The following is a 22521-nucleotide window of genomic DNA, read 5'->3' as shown; positions in this document are numbered from 1 at the left end:
GAATCAGATGTCGAAAGAACCTCTTGATCATCCATAAAATTATTGCAAACCTTGTCGATGATTACAGAGTCTGAAAATATATACATCATTGAGCTAATGTGCGGGATAGAAGCAAATTGCAGTTCTTATTTCAGTCAACAAAGTGTTTATTTTTGTTGTAAAAGTGAACAATAAAACTCATAATTACCTCGTTGTTCTAATGTAAAGTGGGCCACTGTGGCACTGATTTCTCCTTCGTTATTTGGAGTCAGCGGGATCAATCGATTTGATGTTGATTGAACTCCAGTCATGCCACTGATTTCGGTAGAAAATGTGTTAACTATCTCATCATCATCAACCGAATTAAATGTGGAAGGAGCCACTAGATGGTCCATAGAATAATTGCAATACTTGTCGGTAATTACAGCATCAGCGTAATTACGTTGGCAGTTGACATTGACAGCAAACTAGTACAAATAAATCCTAACTGCAATAGAAAGAGGCGATATTGCCAACGTGTAGGTGTAATTTTGCGTGCAGAACTAGCTTAACGTCAGTTAGGCTAATTTAGTTCCAAAATATTTTTAAGATTGAATTTAGGCTTGGAATGATCTAAGCTGATAACTTTTTTTATATTGATAATTCAGATACGCCTGTTCGGACTCCAAATAGAGAATCAAAAAAGGAATTTTTCTCTCAAATAAAAAAAAAATCACAAAAAATCAGTTAGGCTAGTTCTGCAATAAGGGGACGAAATATTATTATCAAATTGGTATTTTGTCACGAATTGTACAATTATATTGAGCTATTTTAAAATGACAAGTTTGACGTTGTCGCGCAAATTTAGTTGTCAAAAAAACATTCAGAAATTATTTAAATGAGTTTTATTTTGTTAAATATACTGGAAATTCAGTCATTACCATAACCAAGTATCACCAATAAATATTTGGTGTTGATATAGGTTGAGGAGAGAGAAGGTCGTTATTTGTTGGTTGATTGGAGAGACTTTATTGTTGATACGTGAATAAAAAAATACAATGCTGAAGATGACAGTGTGTTTGTAATCGCGGGTAATGATAAACTGGTGAAATCGATGTGATCAAGAGATTGATTATATTTATGAACTGGTAGACTCCATTCGAGTGGAATGGCGGTCGACTATGTCGACTGAAGGACTCGTGATGATAAGTAGTGTATCGCATGACGGACTCGATAAGTTGAGGAAGGATTCATGCATTGTCCTTCCAAATTATACAAATGCAATACATAATATGACAAAATGAAATACATACAAAATGCTTATGACTATAGTTTAAAAACTACAGATATTTTTTTAAATTGTGTACCTATTGATTTATGTTGATTCGGATGTTGTATTTTTTTAGTGGGTTATTTCAGATTATTTATGTTTAATTAAATATTATAATACATCTATGTAGCTGTTTACACTAATTATAACCTTTTAAAATGTAATGAAAATCGTTAAATATACATTAAGTAGTTAAAAATAATAGAAAAAGATATGTAGGTACTTTCAGTAGGTGGACTTTTTAATATTACCTTTTAATACATAAAATAACTTAGGCTAGCCCAGCAACTGCCTGTATTAAAATAAAATAAAATAAATAAATATAAATATTATAAAAATGTTTTTAGGGTAGGGACGGGTGACATTATAAGAGAAAAATAAAAGGACCGATTTGTGCACTAGCGTATTGTTTGTATTTGTTATTCAAAGTTTCAGTTATATTAACAGAAAAATTATACTTGGATCGTTATACGTAATTATTTACATATTATATATATTCTAAATAAGATCTATTATTTATGTCCCTGTTGTTAATTTGCACAATACACATTATAAATTTAAGCCAAATGTTTCATAAAGTAATATGTGCAGTGAATGTGCTTTTATAATTAATTATCGGAAGAAATTACGATTTGTTTAACCATCTCAACTGTCAAAGCTCGACTTTTTTACTCGTCCGTTGCTCAGTAGCAGAGTATAGACAAATCGGACGATCCTTAGACCTTTGGCCTCAGAGCGCCTGAGCCTGCATTATCATAAATAAAGAAAAGGTACAATTCAAAGTGAATTACTGTAAATTGGTTATCTTTTTAGATAGACATTGTTTCTTTGCAGTGCAATTTTAGTAAATAAATGTTTACACAATTTATAGATAAATAATTGAGCCATAAAATGAATATAGATCCAAAAGTACTTAATTAACACAGTATTAATTAATTAATTACAGCAAATTGAAGGTTGGATTACAAAAACATTGTATGACAAGTTTTTTCATATTTGAGATATAAATGCATTTTTTTTTAAATATGTCTTATGCTCTTATTTAAATCATTGTTTCAAAAACAGCACATGGCATGAATAAGGTGTTTTAAGTTTCTTTGATTCAAGTAAAAGAATCATTTGTCAAACAGTTCTACAAACACACCCACATCATAATATCGTTATTCGGCATGCAATACCGCGTAAGCGACCATTTTACCGAAAAGTATGTTTTGATGCTATTCGAATTTAAATCTATATCTCCAGATATGTGCATTCACAGAATGCTGGATATTTGTTTAAATCGACATATTTATAGGCAATTTGTAACACTGGTTGTGTGATTTTGCAATGCATAGTGTAGTTACTGATAATACACACCACGCTAGTTGAAAGCGTCACCGCTTAATGTTCATTTCCCATGCGAATCAAGCATACGTAATATATGATTTTTTTGTAGATTCTACAGATAAAAACACCACAATTATTTATCTATCTATAAAGCTGATTCGTGGAGTTGGACGCAATGTAACTGACATTGAGTATTGCAAAAGTATTCATTTACCTAGTATATGCCCAAGCTAGATATTTTGTTTTATGATTCAACTAGATTGCTAAAGCACAAATTATTGCATTTTTCAGGACTATTTGGAAAATACATAATTAAAATATTACTCCACGAGTGTCTAATTCATCTATCTAGACGCCCCGTTTGATTTTAAATATTAAATTAAAAAATGAAGACATTATTGCATTATGAATAATTATTCCAGCACAAAAAAAGTAATATAATACCACAATAATATGAAATTATTAATTGATGAAAAAGCCAGATAATATTTATCATATTATATTATTAAATACACAGTCAGTACGTCTGCAACATGGGTCACTTTGTGACTAATGAAATATTGATTTAAGCACCTCAATATCTAATTTTTTTAAATTAATATTGATAACATATAATGTTAAAATATTTACGCACAAAATAATAATTATAATTACCATAGATTGGAAACATATGGTAGGTATTATAAGGAATAATAGGCCTCGCCTCATCAAAAATAGCCCTTACAAAGGAAAAATAATAACACATAAAAACTAGATTAAAATTGAACTATACCCATAAAACTGAATTAATTATTATTTGGTAGGTATCTTATTATCTAGTCTTTTTAAACTTGATGTATCTAATTCTGGCGGCAAGTTTACCAGGATCATCGATAATAATTATCACTGTTATTTTTACCACTCAGGATTTGACAGACATCTTTGCACCAACTATGAATAACTGTTTTAATGGATAAAGTACAAAATGTCCTAATAAATTCAGTCTTATGGATATCACAATTTATAAAATTAAAAATAACATGTTTATCTACCTGATCATGAATTTTCTTTTGCAAACCTAATGTGTGGCAATCATGTCTTAAATAACGGCAAGTTATTTCTTTAATACGGTTGAATGCAGTTATTACATCAATAGATGGATAACCAAGTGAGTGATGTTTAGTGTTATATTCGCGGGAATCAATGACCTGAATGCCAGGTGCATTAGGATTGCCGAAAGAAAAGGCATTGCACAAGGAACATTTTTTAAATAAGGTCTTTTGTAACTTCTTAGCTACATAGCCAGCAACATAATTTGCTGCGCCAGCCTGTATAGAAGTCATATTGTCAGATACTGTACTTTCAGAAAATAATATATTGTTTTCCAAATCTGTACTTATATCTTGCTCAGGGGTAATGTCTTCATCACGCAAAAATATTCGCAGTGAATCTAGACATTTCCCTGAGTCATCCTTATCACAATTAGAACCTACAGAGTGGGACGAAGTCATATTATTTATAAGGAGCGTCTTGTACGCGGCTTCAAATCCTGAGCATGTCGGCATAACATTCCGAACCCCTTGGCTTCGGATAGATCCGAAGAAATTTTCTAGGGGGTCTTGATTGAAATGCCGAAGAAGCAAGCATTTGACGCCACGACCTTTCATATCCCTAGAAATGTCTTTGAAACCCCTCAGTGTTCTCCCCCAGTTCCCCAAGGTAGGTGGCTTGCTACACTTACCATTGCCATCGACAAAACATGCAGTCTCGAGTGTGGAGATGGCCTCTGACCAAAATTCCCAATGGAAAGAGTTTTCAGTCAGAGGTGCTCGGAATATTTTCCCTCCGACAAGAGTGGAGCTGCAATTGCAAGAGTCAAACAGCTTGTCGAAGAAGAGCAATATTCGAGCAGTCTCACATGCTTCACTCGGGATTAGGTTGACATCTGAAAATGAAAGACATGATCACAATAAATTTTATCATGCTAATAAATCATATAGGCACATACTCAGGACTATGTCAATTTTTATACCTCTTCAGAACATATTTATTATGTATTTATATTATCAGACATTTACTTACATCGTTACTAATCGTTTGTTAACTAAATTGGCAAAAAAAAAGGTTTAAATTCAATGCACACTAAGTATATAAAATAATGGGGCACTTGTTTTTATGCTGAAAAATCAGAATAAATACCTATAATATACTATATTCAGAAACAAATTGTATAATATACGTACTGGCAAAGAGTAGCATGTTCGTGCCCACTCCATGACTAAAAATCTGACTGGCATATTTCACCTTCATTTTTGGGATTTTATCTGGTACTACGTGGAGCTCTGTCAATTTTGGTAACACCCTAATCTCATTCACTATAGTATCAGCATGATATACTTGTACCACATGATCCCATTTTCCAACTAATCGTTTTCCGTCAATTGTGCATTTTAAGTGTTTTGTCAATAAATTATTTCTCATTCCTTTCATTAAATGGGGAATATCAAATAGTGGTATTACTTTGTGCCCATTTACTTCAAAGAAATTATCCTCACTCTTAATACAGATGAGCTCGTTTCTCGTCGCTCAAATACGATCTTTTTGTCTGCTGGATGAGTTGCTTGATGGCAGCCTCATTACTCTTGCCTTGATCGCATACTGTTGCTACAACCTTTAGTCCAGTTGAGTTGACAGCTTCTATAACGGCTTTCAACTGAAATATGAGTTCAGGTGTTTTTGTTGACCCTGCACAGAATGTGTAAGCAACCGGTTGTTTAAATTTACGACGTATGCCTCTTATCATAAAAACAAGCACATGATCAGCAATTATGTTGGTCCTTCGATTATTGCCATAGTCTTCGAAGCCTTCGATTCTGTCCTTCCTTTCATCATATTGTAAACGGGGACTCAGAGCCATTTCATCAAAGAGTAATGTGCAATATCTTTGTTCTTGTGGTATTCTATGCACAATCTGTTTGAGGTGAGTAAATATATGCTCATTAATGCCAGCAGTCAATGGTACTCTCTGAAGAACTTTCAGCAATGTTCAGGCAAAACAAACACTTTAGATAAAAATCTATAAGCTTTTGGGCTCTGTTTGTATAATGATAGCGAAAGTATTTTTTCATCCTCCGTAAAGCGTCTTCCTCTAGCCTTCTTGTCAGACTGTTTTGCTTGAAGAGAGGTAAAGATTTTTGCAGAAGCTGTCATATTATCCGTTACCTGCATCAATGCCTCATCTTTTGAAAATACCTCCGCTGCATGAAGTCTACTTCTAAAACTTCTGCATTTCTTTAATACCCTTTTCATCTGCCTTCGAACATTAACCGCTGTTCTATGGAGTATTCTTGCTTGGGGGTGAGTTGTTCAACACGAGGGACACCAACACGAGCTAAAATGCTGTCATATCTTTTACCTGAAACATCATAAAACAATGTATTATTTACTTATAATTATAACAATAAATCTTTTATTTTTCAGTTTTGTATAGTTGGCCATATCATTAATTTAAAACAAAAGCTACGATGTTTTTGAGAACACCATGTGTAATATGTATTCATTATAATTTAATTATTATTCTTGCAAGTCGGATTTTTATAGTCCCAGTAAATTTAGCATCTTGTGAACCTGCCAATTTTAGTATTTTTTAGTTGTGTGGATATGATTGATTTCTGTCAAACAGCCCTAGTTTTGTGCTTAAAGGCACCTAAAAAAATATTACTCACATTTCTCTTGCCGAACAGCAGAAGTGCTAGGCCTCTCCAACTGACGCTGTTGCTGCAATGACAAGTGCACTGGCGATTCTACACGTTCAACTGAAATCGTACAATATTGACCATCATTAATAGTCGTTGAGGAACAGTCTATCCTACCGGCTAACATATCAAGCAGTACTGAAATAAAGTTACTATCGTGATAATAATTGTTCACACGTTAAAATTTTGACTGCCTCGCCAAATTCATTCTTCAAATGTAAGCGAGACGCGATGTTGTCAATGTATGGTGATATTTGACAGGTTGTAAAAATTGGGAAACGTCAAATAAGCTCCGCACTGACGTGTACTGCGTATTATTTCCAAAAGGTTCGCTTCTATCGCTCAACTGCGCATGCATATCTGCCAAGCAAGTCCTGACTACTGCATTTGGTAGGTACGTTACTTAAAAATATTACTTACGTTCTTCTTCCCAAACAACAGTAGTTCTAGGCTGCACCAACTGAGGCTGTTGCCCTATCGTCAAAGATGATTCTGCACCTGAAATCGTGCAATGTTCGCCATAATTAGTAATCGTTGAAGGGTTTACTTTTTATTGGGTTATTGATCTGATGTTTATAGTGGAACAAATGTAAATCAAATAGCTTAAAGAAGCACGATACATAACTGATAAATTTACTCTTACCTGGAATATGTAGCGTTGGTATTACCAATATGCTGAGTCTATTATTACGCATTCGATACTTATACTCAAAGTGAGCATCACATATCCGTCGGTGCTTACGTATAAAAGTCGCATCAAATTGTTTTATATGGACGCCGCTGACTCGTGCCCATTCTAAAAATCTATCTGCTTCTTTCTCTGGGTGTGGATAACTGTGAAGGACCACTCCAGCTGAAATATAAAATAATACCAAATTACTGCAGCGGTGCTACAAGAGTGACCTACGTGCTGCAGGTCTGACATGGCGGGAGGCGCAAGAGTTGGCGATGGATCAAGGGAAGTGACGCCAACTTGTGCTTGCCCTATGTCCCAATGTTGGGACGTGACAGGGTGGAAGAAGAAGAAGACTACATATTTTCAGACACCATGGAGCGGGGCTTATACAGACTTTTCTACAGGTCTTTGAGTAATATTCATATTTGAGAGAAAGTTTGACATATTATTGTATGTAGAAATGTTTTTTGGGAACGCGAAGTCTCACATTGAAATTAGTGCAGATGTTTTAATACTAATATTGATAACTTACGTCTAAAAATAACACAGTCATCAACAGCACATTTTTTTTTTGACATTTTACAGCTATGAATAGGTACTTAACACAAGAACATAGAGTATAATATTACTGTTTGCTGGACACACAATTATATTAGGCTAGTATTCTGGACACAAGAATAGACTAAGACACAAGGATTTCTCCTAACTTTATAAAAATCAAGAAATTATAAACATAACAAACTGACACAACACAAGCAAGTATATTAGTCTATGACATAAGCAAAAATTGATTTTAAATTTTCTAACGATGTTTGCAGTGCTGCCAGATGAAATGAACTTGCCAGTTTATGATTATTTGTCCAAGATGGAATTATTATTAATTATTTAATATTAGATTAGCACGAAATAAATAATTACACCATTATAGATATGAAGATTTAATTTTGAATATTAATCCAATATCCCACAAGCCAGATTGGCATGAAAAAATAAATATAAAATGACACTGCCATCTATCTGTAGTGGTCGACTTAGATTTGCTATGAACAAGTACCGTTATATCAGTTTCACCCCCCGTATATATAGTTGGTATTTTAAACAGAAGACAACGCGTAGGTACATATTTGCCAAAAATCTAAAATTCAGGTAATGTAAAAATGGCAACACTGGTTGACATCATAATGTCTATGATAGACATCTAAAGTATATTAGTCACGTGCCGTTTGGAAGATTTTGTTAAATATCGCATAAAATGGAAGTAAAAACCGAAACAAACGATGGAATATTGCCCGATGAAACGGCGGAGGAATTCACCGACTCTGCTTACCAATGGATCGATATAAATTATTTCAAGGGTAAGGGTCGATTTGACGTGTCAGTCAAACAGGAAAATGTCGAAGACGTCAGCAACAGTATCCACTTCAAGGAGGTGAGTAGGTTCCTTATTTGTTTAGGCGTTGGTATTCATAATTATGTTGACAAATTCTAAGTCAATTTCTAAACGAAATTGGATTATTCCTAAAAATTTACCAAAAACAAGAACCGTTTATAGGTACTGTAGTTTTTCCTTCGAATTTACAAAATCAGTAGGTATTGCAATATTGTATTGAAAAAAATATTCACATCATGTGAGCACGTGTGATAATTTATTCTCATTGGTTTCTGATGTGTTGAAATTATTATACAGAGATTCTACTATATTCTATATTATAGATATATATTATTCTACTGTGTACAATTAATTCGACCCGAAAAAATATATATACCTAAGTATAATAATTAAAACAATAATTATATTAATTTTAGATGCGTGAATACGGTCTGATCAATATAAAGTCTGAGAAGGATAATGAGGGAATCGCCATCAAAGAGGAATTTGTTGACAACGCAATCCACCAAATCAATAATGAGGATCCTCAACCAGGCTGTTCTGGTACACAACACATACCATATTATGATCAGGTATGTTCAATTGAGCGTAGTTATGCACAAAGCAGCCAAGCCACAATTTTGAAAAAAATGAGTTATTGTGATTTCCATAATCTCACACGTTTGTTTTACGTTGTGCACAAATCAGCCAAGCTGCTGTCATACAAACATCTCATAAATGCGTTCTAAAAATATGCAATATTCGTTCTGCAAAAAGCAGCCAAATGATAATATTATGTACTTACGTAAATTTTTAAAATCGTGACTGTAAGGTGTGTTTTTCCACATTCAATTAATAAACATTATTTTCTCAATTACATTATATGTTTTTCCTTTTATTATATATAATATACAGATTCTTCATATAAAAATAAGTGCCAGGCAGCTAAATATTGATGTATAATTTACAAGTTTTTCGAATTATTTTCAGAATTTTGAAATTCCCATAATAATTTAGTAACTAAAGGCTATTTTCAAAGAAAATAATCAAAAATAAAGACTTTTCTTACAAAAATAAGAGATGGCTGCATTCTGCCGAATGCACATTCTAAAAAAAATCATTTAACTCAAAACACCTGGACTGCTAAAACACCAAAATTTCATAGATTATATGCTTTTATTATTAAGTTAATGAAATAAATAAAGGTACCTACCAATCTTATTCTTTTTGTAGATTTCTATCAAGCAATGTTTCTCGGAACAACATCACAGTAAACCACTGGACATCGTTAGAAAAGGTGCGTTTGACAAAATCATAATACCAGATGCAACAATGAAAATCAACAATATGACGATACAGCATTCAGAGATAACTATAGATGAATCAAACATCAAACGGGAGGTTCAAAAATTATACTTGCCAAAGGTGGTTCGAATAATCTTGAGAAGAGTTACATATTTCCCACGTAACTTTATTTGCAATAATTGTTGTGGAGTGTTTGAATCTGTAAATCATCTAAATAGTCACTACACTACATGCATGATGACTCGGCATCATGATTCATACAATACGCATGGTGGTGAAAAACCATATGAATCCAATGTGCGCCCATGTAAAACCTCGAAGCCTGGTATTCACAAGATTGGTAAAAAACTACACCAATGCGATGTGTGTTATAAAATTTTTCTGTACATTAGTGATTTGAAAAGACATAACATGAAACATACTGGTGAAAAACCACATCAATGCGATGTGTGTTTTAAAGGATTTCTGCAAATTGGTCATCTCAAAATACATCAAATGACACATACTGGTGAAAAACCACATCAATGCGATCTGTGTTTTAAAAAATTTCTGCGTATTGCTCATCTCAAAAGACATAGAATGACACATACTGGTGAGAAACCACATCGATGCGATGTGTGCTTTAAAAGTTTTTTGCATAGCGGTGTTCTCGAAACACATAAAATGACACATACCGGTGAAAAACCACATCAATGCGATGTATGTTTTAAATTCTTTCTGCACACTAGTAATCTCAAAACGCATAAAATGACACATACTGGTGAAAAACCACCACATCAATGCGATGTGTGTTTTAAAAGATTTTGGCAAATTGGTAGTCTCAAAACACATCAAATGGCACATACTGGAGAAAAACCACATCAATGCGATGTATGTTTAAAAAAATATCAGCTAAAGAGTCATCTCAAAACGCATAAAATGACACATACTGATGAAAAACCACATGAATGCGACGTGTGTTTTAAAAGATTTCTGGAAATTGGTAATCTTAAAACACATCAAATGACACATACTGGCGAGAAACCACATCAATGCGATGTGTGTTTTAAAAAATTTCTGCGAAAATCTCATCTCAAAACACATAAAATGACACATACTGGTGAAAAACCGCATCAATGCGATGTGTGTTTTAAAAGATTTCTTCAAATCGGTGTTCTCAAAAGACATAAAAGGAATCATACCCCAAAAAAAACTACACTAATGTGATGTGTGCTTAAAAATATAATCTCAAATGACATTTACTGGTTACATACCATAGACACTATAACACTAAGCGTCGTTAGTTTATATATAAATTAAAATTTAATAAATAGTAATTAACTATTTATTTTATTCAACAAATAGTTCAAAAAATTTAAGAATGTACCATTCTAATTATTGAACACACATAATTTTGAAAAACACGTCTGAAAAAATATATTATAACCAATAGAAAAAAATCATTTTGACAAAAGTTAGACACCCGGCAGGAATTGAACCTGCATCTCTTTGGTCTGTGCATTATCCACTATGCGATGACATACAAATTACGACAAATTTTAAGGAATTTTATGGAAACATTATATGGAAACTGGCCGACAAAAATTGGTTTTAGCTTTCCTGGCCCCCCACCCGCTGCTCTCAATGGATGGAGTGTGTGTGCTGACGTGTTTATTTGTCAAAGCATTTTTTATTGTTTTTGTAAAAAACGGATTATTTTAACGTATCTTTTAGACCTCGGAGTTCATCTGATTTAGTGGTCGATAACTAATAACTTATTTATACTCTTCAGTCTACATCAGGGGTGGTCAACCTTTTTATACCTACCACCCACTTTTGTATCTCTGTAAGTAGTAAAATGTTCAAACCACCCACCGGTTCCACAGTAATAATGATTTATAAAGTAGGGAAGTAACGTTACTTTATATAATTTATAAAGCGAAGTTACAGCAAGTTAAAGCATATAATAATAAATACTTACTTCAGTTTGGCAAAATAATTCTTCATAAAACAAATAATGCCCGTCGTTAAATCTATCTTTTTATTATAGATAGAAGCATAAAGTCTGATATAATTACATTTAAAAATGTTTTTAAAACCCATGGCGCCCACCATGAAAACTGGAACGCCAACTAGTGGGCGGTAGGGACCAGGTTGACTACCCCAGCTAGATTATCAAATTGGTATTTTGTTACAAATTGTACATTTACATCGTGCTATTTTAAAATGACAAGTTTGACGTTGTCGCGCAGATTTGGTTGTCAAAAAAAACATTCAGAAATTATTTAAATTAGTTTTATTTTGTTATATATACCGGAATTTCAGTCATTACCAAAACCAAGTATCACCAATAAATATTTGGTGTTGATATAGGTTGAGTAGAGAGAAGGTCGTTGTTTGTTGGTTGATTGGAGAGACTTTATTGTTGATACGTGAATAAAAAAATACAATGCTGAAGATGACAGTGTGTTTGTAATCGCGGGTAATGATAAACTGGTGAAATCTATGTGATCAAGAGATTGACTATATTTATGAACTGATAGACTCCATTCGAGTGGAATGGCGGTCGACTATGTCGACTGAAGGACTCGTGATAATAAGTAGTGTATCGCATGACGGACTATATAAGTTGAGGGAGGATTCATGCATTGCCCTTCCAAACAAAATGCTTATGACTATAGTTTAAAACGACAGATATTTTTTTAATTGTGTACCTATTGATTTATTTTGATTTGGATGTTGTATTTTTTAGTGGGTATTTTCAAAATATTTATGTTTAAGCCAACCCGACAGGGAATCAAACCCCGTATCTCCCAGATTCTTCCAAATATTTGGAAGAACACTGATGAGTAGGTATTAAAATTGACCAATAGTTAAAATTTGTCGCAATTAGTATGTCACCTCGTAGCATAGTGGTAATGCAACGGATAGGGCGTAAACCTGGGAGATACGGGGTTAGATTCCCCGTCGGGTTGGCTTACTTTTTTTCAAAAAAAGATTTTTTCTGTTGGTTATAATATATTCTTTTAGAAAGTGTTTTTCAAAATTATATATGTTTAATTAAATATTATAATACACCTATGTAGCTGTTTACACTTATTATAACTTTTTAAAATTTAATGAAAATCGTTAAATATACAATAAGTAGTTAAAATATTAGAAAAAAAGATAGGTACATTAAGTAGGAAAGCTTTTTAATGTAACCTTTTAATACACAATCTGACTTAGGCTAGCTCAGCAACTGCCGAACTATGGTATTAAAATAAAATAAAATAAATAAGTATAATTATTATAAAAATGTTTTCAGGATTGGGGCGGGTGAAATTATAACATTAAGAAAAATAAAAGGAGCGATTTGTGCACTAGCGTATTGTTTTTTTTTTGTTATTCAAAGTTTTAGTTATATTAACAGAAAAATTACATTTGGATCGTTATACGTAATAATTTACACACACACACATATATATATATATATTCTAAATGAGATATATTTATGAGTCCACAAACAACTTTTATTTCTTTTATTTTGTTAACTGTCAATATTTGGGATTGTTATAACATAACTTTATATATTGTACATTATTTATTATTTTAATTTTTATTTAATTTTGACTCATATTTTGGTTGTATTTGTTTTGTATTCGATCTCACTTCAATTGATAATATTGTTTAGTTTAGTTTTCTCATTAGTTTTAAATTAATCTGTTATTGGGAAGGTATTATTGGACGGATAATTATTTATGTACCTATTGTTATATTATTTCTATAGCTTTGGATTTTGTTTGATAAATACTGTTTTAAAAAAAATGTATTCAGTTGAGAACGTCCCTCTGATGCGGACGAAACCGGTCCTAATCTATTGATTAAAAGCGGAATAAGTACTACAAAAAAAATGCGTTTTATTAAATAAAAACAACAATCCACAAACAACGTTTAAAAATGATTTCAATAATATTATTATGTTCCTGTTGTTAATTTGTACTATACACAATATTATAAATTTCAGCCAAATGTTTCATAAAGTATTATGTGCAGTAAATGTGTTTATAAAAGATTTTTTTGTACCGCCTTAGTCAAATAATTACAAGATAAAAAGAACTTTTTATATACAACGATTTTAAATTTTCTGTTGAATCATATAAACTTGACTTGACTAGCTTAAACAATCAAAAAAAATTGTACTTGATAGAAATAATACTGAAATGTCATATTGATTTCCATAGTAACGCACGTATATTTTAATATTAATAATTTAGTTGCTACGACCCACTTAGCAACCAATAATAGTTTTACTTTTTACGGATATCTTTCGAAATAGCCTAAAAGATGGCTAAAAGTATTAAAATATGCATCGGCATCGTGTTCTGATATATTCTAAAAGTTTCCAAAAATGTCTTGCTAGTCGGGAAGTTAGATAAAAATCGATTGCAAGATTTGTACCGGACAAACAACCACCGGACAAATAAGAATACGAGCTAAGAAAAACGTTGTAATAAAAATACATGAACTGAGTAGATATCAGATTTTGTGTAAAAATAATATTGGACATTGACTACCTGTGTAAACATTCAAAGGTTATTTATTTAATTATTTATTCTGCGGATACAAATCGTCGCTATAGAATTGGTTTCCCGAATATCCGTTTTTGTCGAAATCGACCTCTTAATACAGAATGTTTTCTAATTAAATCTAATTGGACGAGAACCATCCCTTTCTTTAATTTTTTTGTAATGGTAATGAATACGTCATCATTCATATGATGTAAAAATAACAATTTGGATTATGAAATTTGTTTTTCGGCTCCTGAACATTTGGTCTATTCGGGAAACCAATCCACAGCGACGAAATAAAAAGGAAAGAAGGATTTTTTTGTATGTATTTACTTATGTAGTTTGGCAATATTCGTGTTGATATTTTAATATTTTCAATTAGTATATAAGTAGCCTATTTACAAAAAAGCATTGCAAATATGACAAAATGTTATACAAATAAAAAAATTGGAATTTATGGTTTTATTTTACTTCTCTGTAGTTATCGCATATTGTTTTGTCTCCCATTTAAAAAAAAAAAAAAAAAAAAATTAGCATCAAAACTTAATTTTCGAAAAAAGTTGAGTTAGTGGAGAACACACAGCATTATAGTATATGACAGTTAAAGTAGGTAACTAGTTAAAAATAATGACAAAAAAGATAGGTACCTACACGAAGTAAGCAAACGACGTAGCACTTAAGGCATGTTCGGACTGTTCCAGTGATTTAGTCGAGTAGCGAGCGAATTATTGAGAACAGGTAAAGAGGTAGGTACACATTATCCTAGTGTCCATAAGAATAATTATAAGTTACATTCATTTATCATTCCGTTTTTTTGTATAGTCAGTAAGAACCATGGAGCATAAAGTAGGTACATATTTTTTATCTAAACAAACTACAAAAATACATAGGCATACAAAAATTTATGAAACCACAAAAATATAAAAGGTACTTATCCAATGTAAATTAGTATCCATCAATAGGAATTTGGAGCATAAATCGATTCAATTACGTCAACGCCGTTTTTGTATAATATTATTATTGACATTCGAATTCTTTTAAAAGTTTATCTGGCAGACGGCAGCACTCTCGTATCGCGCGAATGGTGTCCGATTTGAAATATCCGTCGCTCTGTTCATTTTGACACGTCACTCACGTTACTAATTTACTAAATCACTCGCCACCCTACTAAGACACTCGACCGGTGCGAACCGGCCATTATTAAAAGATAATGCAATTTTGTACAATTAATAATCGTGCCGTGTTTTTAATTCTATAATATAAAAATAATTTGAAATGAATCGAAATAAAATACAAATTAAAGATCATAATTATTTAAAATACGATAATGCATACTATAATTTTATTTTAGCCGAAATTCTAAAATTTCATCGAACGTTTGCTGATAAAAAAAAAATGGCAACACTTGGCCTTGTCATAATGTCTATGGTAGAAAATTATAGTATATTAGGCTATGGTCAGTAATTTATGACGTGGCGCTGTGAATGTGTTACAAGATTTTGTGTTAAATAGCGCATAAAATGGAAGTAAAAACCGAACCAAACGATGAAATATTGTCTGACAAAACGGTGGAGGAAAACAGCGATGGCGCATATCAATGGATTGAGATAAATAACCTCAAGAGCGAGGGTCGATTTGACGTGTCCGTCAAACAGGAAAATATCGATGACGACAGCAATAGTACCCACTTTATAGAGGTGAGTCACCGTCATCTTTGGATTAATTAAGCCTGAGCATAAATTTTTGCACAAGTAACGAGTGGTCCACTTTTTAGCTCTCAAAATCAGATCCCAGATTGCTTGACATATTGATTCGCCCTTTCTCGTTTCAAATTGAATTATAAAAAAATCTCAAATCAAATATATTAACTATCAGTGTTATTTTTTATAAATATTATACATTCCTGTTATTCATCAGTTGTCAAAGTCAGACTAGTCCTTCTCACAAAAAACCGGTGGAAATATCGATTTCCAAAAAATACGTGGCATTGATCTATGCATTACATTTTTGTAGAAGGTGTGTTAATGCTAGTGTATTATTTATCATGTTACTCATCTATCCAAATCAAACCATGTCCTGTGTGAACGCGACGGACGCGCCAGTATGAGCTCCCTATAGAATGACAGGCAATGACAGGTCATTCGTTGATAACAATGGGAGGGACGGAAAAGGTAGGACCACTCGTTGTGAATGTATCGGCTTTCTACTTGAGTCGGCAATGGGTGAGTTGATTACTTCGTGAGCAATCGTCTACGTTTAATAGCAATAACGCTGAACAATTTAGCCACCGATGCAGCCGTGCGGATGCTTGATTTGATTCATAATATATGCCCAGTTGCTAGTGTTAACAATTATAAGTAAAGCAACAAAATTAATGAAATCATTAAAATAATGAATAAGCCAAACAGCTTTCATTATGTACCTAAACGTCAAATTTGTATTTTATTTAACGCATCATGTCTTCACGACTCAAATGTGATTTACGATCGGGAGCGATCGTGGTAGACCAATTAATTGTCAATGTAATTGATCTCTAATGGAATCAAGTTCTGTACTATTCCATTTAAGTCGTTTTCCCGGGTTTCGCCTTTCGGCACCTTCAAGCGCCGTGTACACTCACCAAAGGTAAACACACACTGACAACGAACTCTCTTTACACTAGCTTATATAATAAATCAATACAATAAAGTAGGTAAAGACTCCATTACCTACCTATCAAGTCAATGAAAATAATATACAGAGTACATTTTATTGCGATACAATAGACCTTCGAGTACTCACTGGTGTCACGCCGTACACCCAAGTGAACATAGAACAGTAATTAGTATTTAGCAACTCGCGCAGCCAGTGCCAGAGTTAAACACGTATTTATTTTATTCTTATATTATTACTTATAGTATTTAATTATGTTGTTATATAAGACGGCTATACATCAACAGGAACAAATATGTTTAACTGTCAAATCCTTATGTAAGGCCATTTCCAGATCAATCGGTAAGTTTTCAAATTCTGACTTTTGGTTAGTTGATAACGGACAATACTTGAGACGTTTAGATAAAAGGGATGACTCATCATTATTTAGATTAATACTTATAAGGTTAACTATTCTATCAAAAAATTCTATTTTATTTTTGGTCATGCTGGTTGCTACACGTTCACTATTGATTTTCTTTAATTTATAAGCTTGTTTCTCGTATTTGGCTTGGCTTATTACTGAAACATTATATCTCAACTCCCTACCTAAGTTATAAAATTCAATGGGATGAAGTTTACGAGCAAGTAAACAGTGAATTAATAAAGATGTTGACTTACTTTATCCCGTACTGCATACCAGTGATTTGTTTCCTCCTTCAGCCATGCTGTTTTTGCTTTTATTAAAACATTAACAGCCGGGCTAAACACTCCACCTGATACACTTATTTTAATATTTCGAGATATGAATTTTGGAATCACATTATTTTTAATACAACTTTTATTAAACCACAAATTTTGACACGCAACGCGAAATTTTAAAAGTAATTTACTATATAATTCAGTCAATATTGCCGTACTAGCAATATTTATAATATTAATACTATCGATTAAAGGTACTTGATGGAATTTGAATTTAAATTCTAATGGATTCAAGCTCTGTACTATTCCATTTAAGTCGTTTTTTGCGACTCGGGTTTCGCCTTTTCGCATCTTCAAGCGCCGTTTATCTCACCAAAGGTAAACACACACTGACAACGAACACTCTTAACTTTATCTTATATAGTAAATCAATACAAACACGTGTGGCGTGTGACAACGGTCACAAAAAATACAATTAACAAATTATTATGAATAGTTAAAGTGTCAGTAAAAAACCTAATTAGTAAAATCCCTATCTTCTTAATAGTAATACACTGGATAGCATATTATTATAATAAATCGTCACCGGTCACACGACAATATCTAAAAAACATTTACAGCGACGCGTTAAGCCGATGAAAGTTTACTTGGCCGGAAGTCTCTCGGCGAGTATAAAATCACTTGATCATAATGGTGATACTGTTAGATTTTATTAATAATATTGTTATTTTCAGAAGCGTGAATACGGTCTGATCAATATAAAGTCTGAAAACGATAATGAGGGAATTGTCATCAAAGAAGAAATTGTTGACAACGAAATCCGCCAAATCAATAATACGAGTCCTCAACCTTGCTGCTCTGATCCACAATACAGGCCACTAGATCAGGTACATACTCGTACATTAATTATAAATGTTTGTTTTTTAAACCGTTTTAATTCGTCAAATCGTCGTGTGGCTGATAGTGTCATCCAGGTTAAAACAAATTACCTAGATATTACCGAGATCGCATTAAAAAAATCATACAAAAAATCATTTAATGAGAAAAAGACGTACAAATGTAATGAATGTGGCCACATATCAACTAGATCTGATCTTTTGAAACGTCACAAACTGATTCACTCTGAAGTGTTGGGATATAGTTGTGGTTTATGTGATTTTAAGTGTAGGTACGCAAGTAACTTGAAGAGGCACCAGTTGATTCATACCAGTGAAAAGGATTTTAAATGTGACGAATGCGAATATGAATGCTCCCAGACGAGCGCTTTAAAAATACACAAAAATACCATTAAACTAAAACTTTCATTCTTTTATTAATAATATTGTTATTATCAGAAGCGTGAATACGGTCTAATCAATATAAAGTCTGAGAACGATAATGAGGGGATTGTCATCAAAGAAGAAATTGTTGTCAACGAAATCCGCCAAATCAATAATGAAAGTCCTCAACCTTGCTGCTCTGATCCACAATACAGGACACTAGATCAGGTACATTAATAATTATGAAGTTTGTTTTTTTTAAACCGTTTTAATTCGTCAAATCGTCGTGTGGCTGATAGTCTCTTCTAGATTATTCACAAATTATTTACAACATCTAGCTCTCAAAACACATAGGTAGGTACTACAATCCTACAAACTTATAAAGAACGATCAAAAATAAAACTACGAACTACCATATGGACATCATATTGAAAACGTCATTCGAATGTCAGAATCTGTACAATTGTGAGCCTTTATTGGGTAATTTACGACTGTGCCCCCATTTATTCTTTAGATAAGTTTGTAGGTCTATACCTATTGATGCAATATTAGGGATAACAATCATATTTTATTTATTTAAAGGTGTTGAATTGAATATACCAAAATTATTGTTTTTTAGATTTCTACCCAGCAATCTTTCACGGAACATCAAAGTAAACTACTGGACATCGTTGAAAAGGTTGCGATTGACAATTATTTGGTCAAGAACAAAATACCACATGCAACAAATAAAATCAAAAATATGACGATCCAGCATTCAGAGATAGCTATAGATAAATCGAACATCAAACGGAAGGTTCAGGAATTATACTTGCCAAGGGAGGTTCGAATAATGTTGAAAAGAGTTACATATTTCCCACGTAACTTTATTTGCTCTGATTGCTATGGAGTGTTTGCATCTGTGAATCATCTAAATAGTCACTACACTGCTTGCATGAAGTCACATACTGGTGAAAAACCGCATCAGTGCGATGTGTGTTTTAAAAATTTTCTGCTAATTGGATGTCTCAAAAAACATAAAATCATACATAGTGGTGATAAACCACATCAATGCGATGTATGTTTTAAAAACTTTCTGCGAATTGGTTGTCTCAAAAAACATAAATTGATACATACTGGTGATAAACCACATCAATGCGATGTATGTTTTAAAAACTTCCTGCGAATTGATGGACTCAAAACACATATGATGACACATACTGGTGAAAAACCACACCAATGCGACGTGATTTTCAAAGCCATTCCGCGAAGTGGTGACCTCAAAATACATAAAATGACGCATACTGGTGAAAAACCACATCAATGCGATGTGTGTTTAAATTTTTTTTTGGAAATTGGTAATCTAAAAGCACATAAAATGACACATACTGGTGAAAAACCTCATCAATGCGATGTGTGTTTGAAAAACTTTCTGCGATTTAGTGATCTCAAGAGACATAAAATGACACATACTGGTGAAAAACCACATCAATGTGATGTGTGTTTTAAAAGCTTTCTGCAAATTTATCGTCTCAAAGAACATAAAATGACACATAGTGGAGAAAAACCACATCAATGTGATGTGTGTTTTAAGAAATTTCTGCAAATTCGTAATTTGAATACGCATAAAATGACACATGCTGGTGCAAAACCACATCAATGCGATGTTTGTTTTAAAAAATTTCAGCATTTTGATGGTCTCAAAAAACATAAAATGATACATAGTGGAGAAGAACCATATCAATGTGATGTGTGTTTAAAGAAATTTCTTCAAATTGGTAATTTTAAAGCACATAAACTGACTCATACCGGTGAAAAACCACATCAATGCGATGTGTGTTTTAAAAAATTTCAACAAAAAAGTGGTCTTAAAAAACATAAAATGATACATGATGGTGAAAAACCACATGAATGTGATGTGTGCTTCAAGAAATTTCATCAAGTTGGCAATCTGAAAGCACATAGAATGACCCATTCTGGTGAAAAACCTCATCAATGCGACGTGTGTTTTAAAAACTTCCTGCGAATTCGTGAACTCAAGAAACATAAAATGATACATACTGGTGAAACGAAATTGCAAAATTGAAATTGCGAAAAAAGCGAAATTGAACGGTGTGTTTTAAAAACGTTTTGCTAATTGCTGATCTCAAATAATATAAAAATAACAACACATACCAGTGATAAACTACATCAATGCGATGTGTGTTTGAACAACTTTACGCGAATTAGTGTTTTTAAATTACAAAATGACTTGTACTAGTGTAAACCTACATTAAAGCGATGTGTGTTTCAATAAGTCACTTCACAAGAGCCGTGAAATGAGAAAATACAAAACGTGACAATTATTCATCATTGCTATGATATTATTCTTTTTTTTTATAATCCAAACGCAACTACTAGCTTTGACGAAACCTTAGTTCTGTCATTGACAATATTTTAAATTAATTTTTATAAAAAAATTAGTACATTAAGATTTAACCTATTTGTTTTCTGTGTTTACCGTACTTCTAAACCAATCTTAACATCTCTCTTTATTATTAACATCTATCGTTTCAAAATGCTTAGTAAAATATACTGTTCCCTTATTGATATTAATTAATTACTTTGACGATAAATTAAAAATAAACTCAAAACCAGACCCTCGTGGTTCAGTGCTGGCCTTTCATCCGGGGAGTTTATATTTTATCTCTTTAACCAGGTTCGTTTCCCGATAAAATCACAATCTTATTTATGTGGTTTTTTAATGCCCTGGGTGTTTGTAATTGTTTCATTTAAAATCCTAACTACACTACAATATAACATTCCGATTTAACTTAGTTCTTATCAAGACATCTTTAGGCATGTCGGATGATATTAGGATACATTGCCATCCCACACACAAGTATTTAAGCTAAATCGCGACGTCTGTAGTGTTGTTAGGTGATATTATTGATGAGGATCGCTTTTGGTTCAGGAAAGCAGGCTATCATTTCTTTTTTCAATTTGTCATCTGCAGTCTCTGGATGATTGACTGGTTTATCATGTTTTCTGTTCAACAAATACGGATACTACCTACTAAGTTGTCTGAAAAGATCTTGCATAGTGGCTGTGATGAATCTCGGTGAGATCGTGTCGCCTCAACATTATCATATAAAAATATGACTATTACGAGTACATCTGGTGAAATAATTGTGGATAGTTCGAAGCACTCAAAAGGTATTTTCCACATAATGCAGTGATACACCCCTGGGCGTTGGTCCTATACTGATGTCCACCTTAGAATATTTAAACGGCCTAAACATGTAAGGAACCTGATCCAATATCACTTGAATAAAGGAACAGTATGCTCAAATTCCTTGATTAAGTAAAATGATTATTTTCCAGAAATAAGTCCCATGTTTTCAAGCTGTCTTTGTAAGACGTGGATGCGAAATCCTGTTAAGGCGGTGTGAAAGGTGAAGAATGAGATCAGACTTTTCTCCAACATGTTTAATAATAAACATTACTTGTATATAAAAACGTATAAAGATGTCAGTATTAAGAATATAACATGTACTTAGCACGTAAGATGTCATAAATAATTATAATAGTCTGCCTAAAAGAGAAGGGATGACAGAAAATGTATAATGGTTTCATATTAGTAATAAGTTTTAAATATTAATTTTATACGAAATGTTAGATTTAGATTTTCACACATTGTATTGTAACATTATAATACGTTTAGTCATAAGAATTTTTACG

At 32.6% G+C, this 22521-nt stretch overlaps 2 protein-coding genes across 2 annotated transcripts in view; both read left to right on the top strand.

Moving 5' to 3' along the window:
- The window catches only part of LOC147076833 (uncharacterized), a 34531-nt gene extending 15115 nt beyond the window's left edge, over positions 1–19416 (top strand). Inside the window, exons 7-14 of the mRNA XM_085940935.1 lie at positions 8382–8456; positions 8834–8989; positions 10038–10461; positions 10552–10683; positions 15743–15927; positions 18298–18450; positions 18898–19050; positions 19405–19416. Of these exons, the coding sequence (XP_085797061.1) occupies positions 8382–8456; positions 8834–8989; positions 10038–10461; positions 10552–10683; positions 15743–15927; positions 18298–18450; positions 18898–19050; positions 19405–19416 (1290 nt within the window). The remainder of the gene's footprint in view (positions 1–8381; positions 8457–8833; positions 8990–10037; positions 10462–10551; positions 10684–15742; positions 15928–18297; positions 18451–18897; positions 19051–19404) is intronic.
- A 147-nt stretch (positions 19417–19563) lies between these two features.
- LOC147076832 (uncharacterized) lies at positions 19564–20910 on the top strand. The gene has a single exon (XM_085940507.1). The coding sequence runs from the start codon at positions 19565–19567 to the stop codon at positions 20885–20887; it is 1323 nt and encodes a 440-aa protein (XP_085796633.1). The 5' UTR covers position 19564; the 3' UTR covers positions 20888–20910.
- Positions 20911–22521: the final 1611 nt, after the last annotated feature.

The sequence above is a fragment of the Rhyacophila brunnea genome, unplaced genomic scaffold (genome assembly GCF_057557595.1).
Source record: "Rhyacophila brunnea isolate RB1 unplaced genomic scaffold, BYU_Rbru_1.0 scaffold_13, whole genome shotgun sequence".
Taxonomy (NCBI): Eukaryota; Metazoa; Arthropoda; class Insecta; order Trichoptera; family Rhyacophilidae; genus Rhyacophila; species Rhyacophila brunnea.
The sequence above is the reverse complement of the archived record's forward strand: the minus strand, read 5'-3'. Positions and strand labels throughout refer to the sequence as shown.

Excerpts from the sequence above, each read along its gene's own strand:
- LOC147076832 (XM_085940507.1), top strand. The coding sequence starts at position 19,565 with ATGACGATCCAGCATTCAGAGATAGCTATAGATAAATCGAACATCAAA.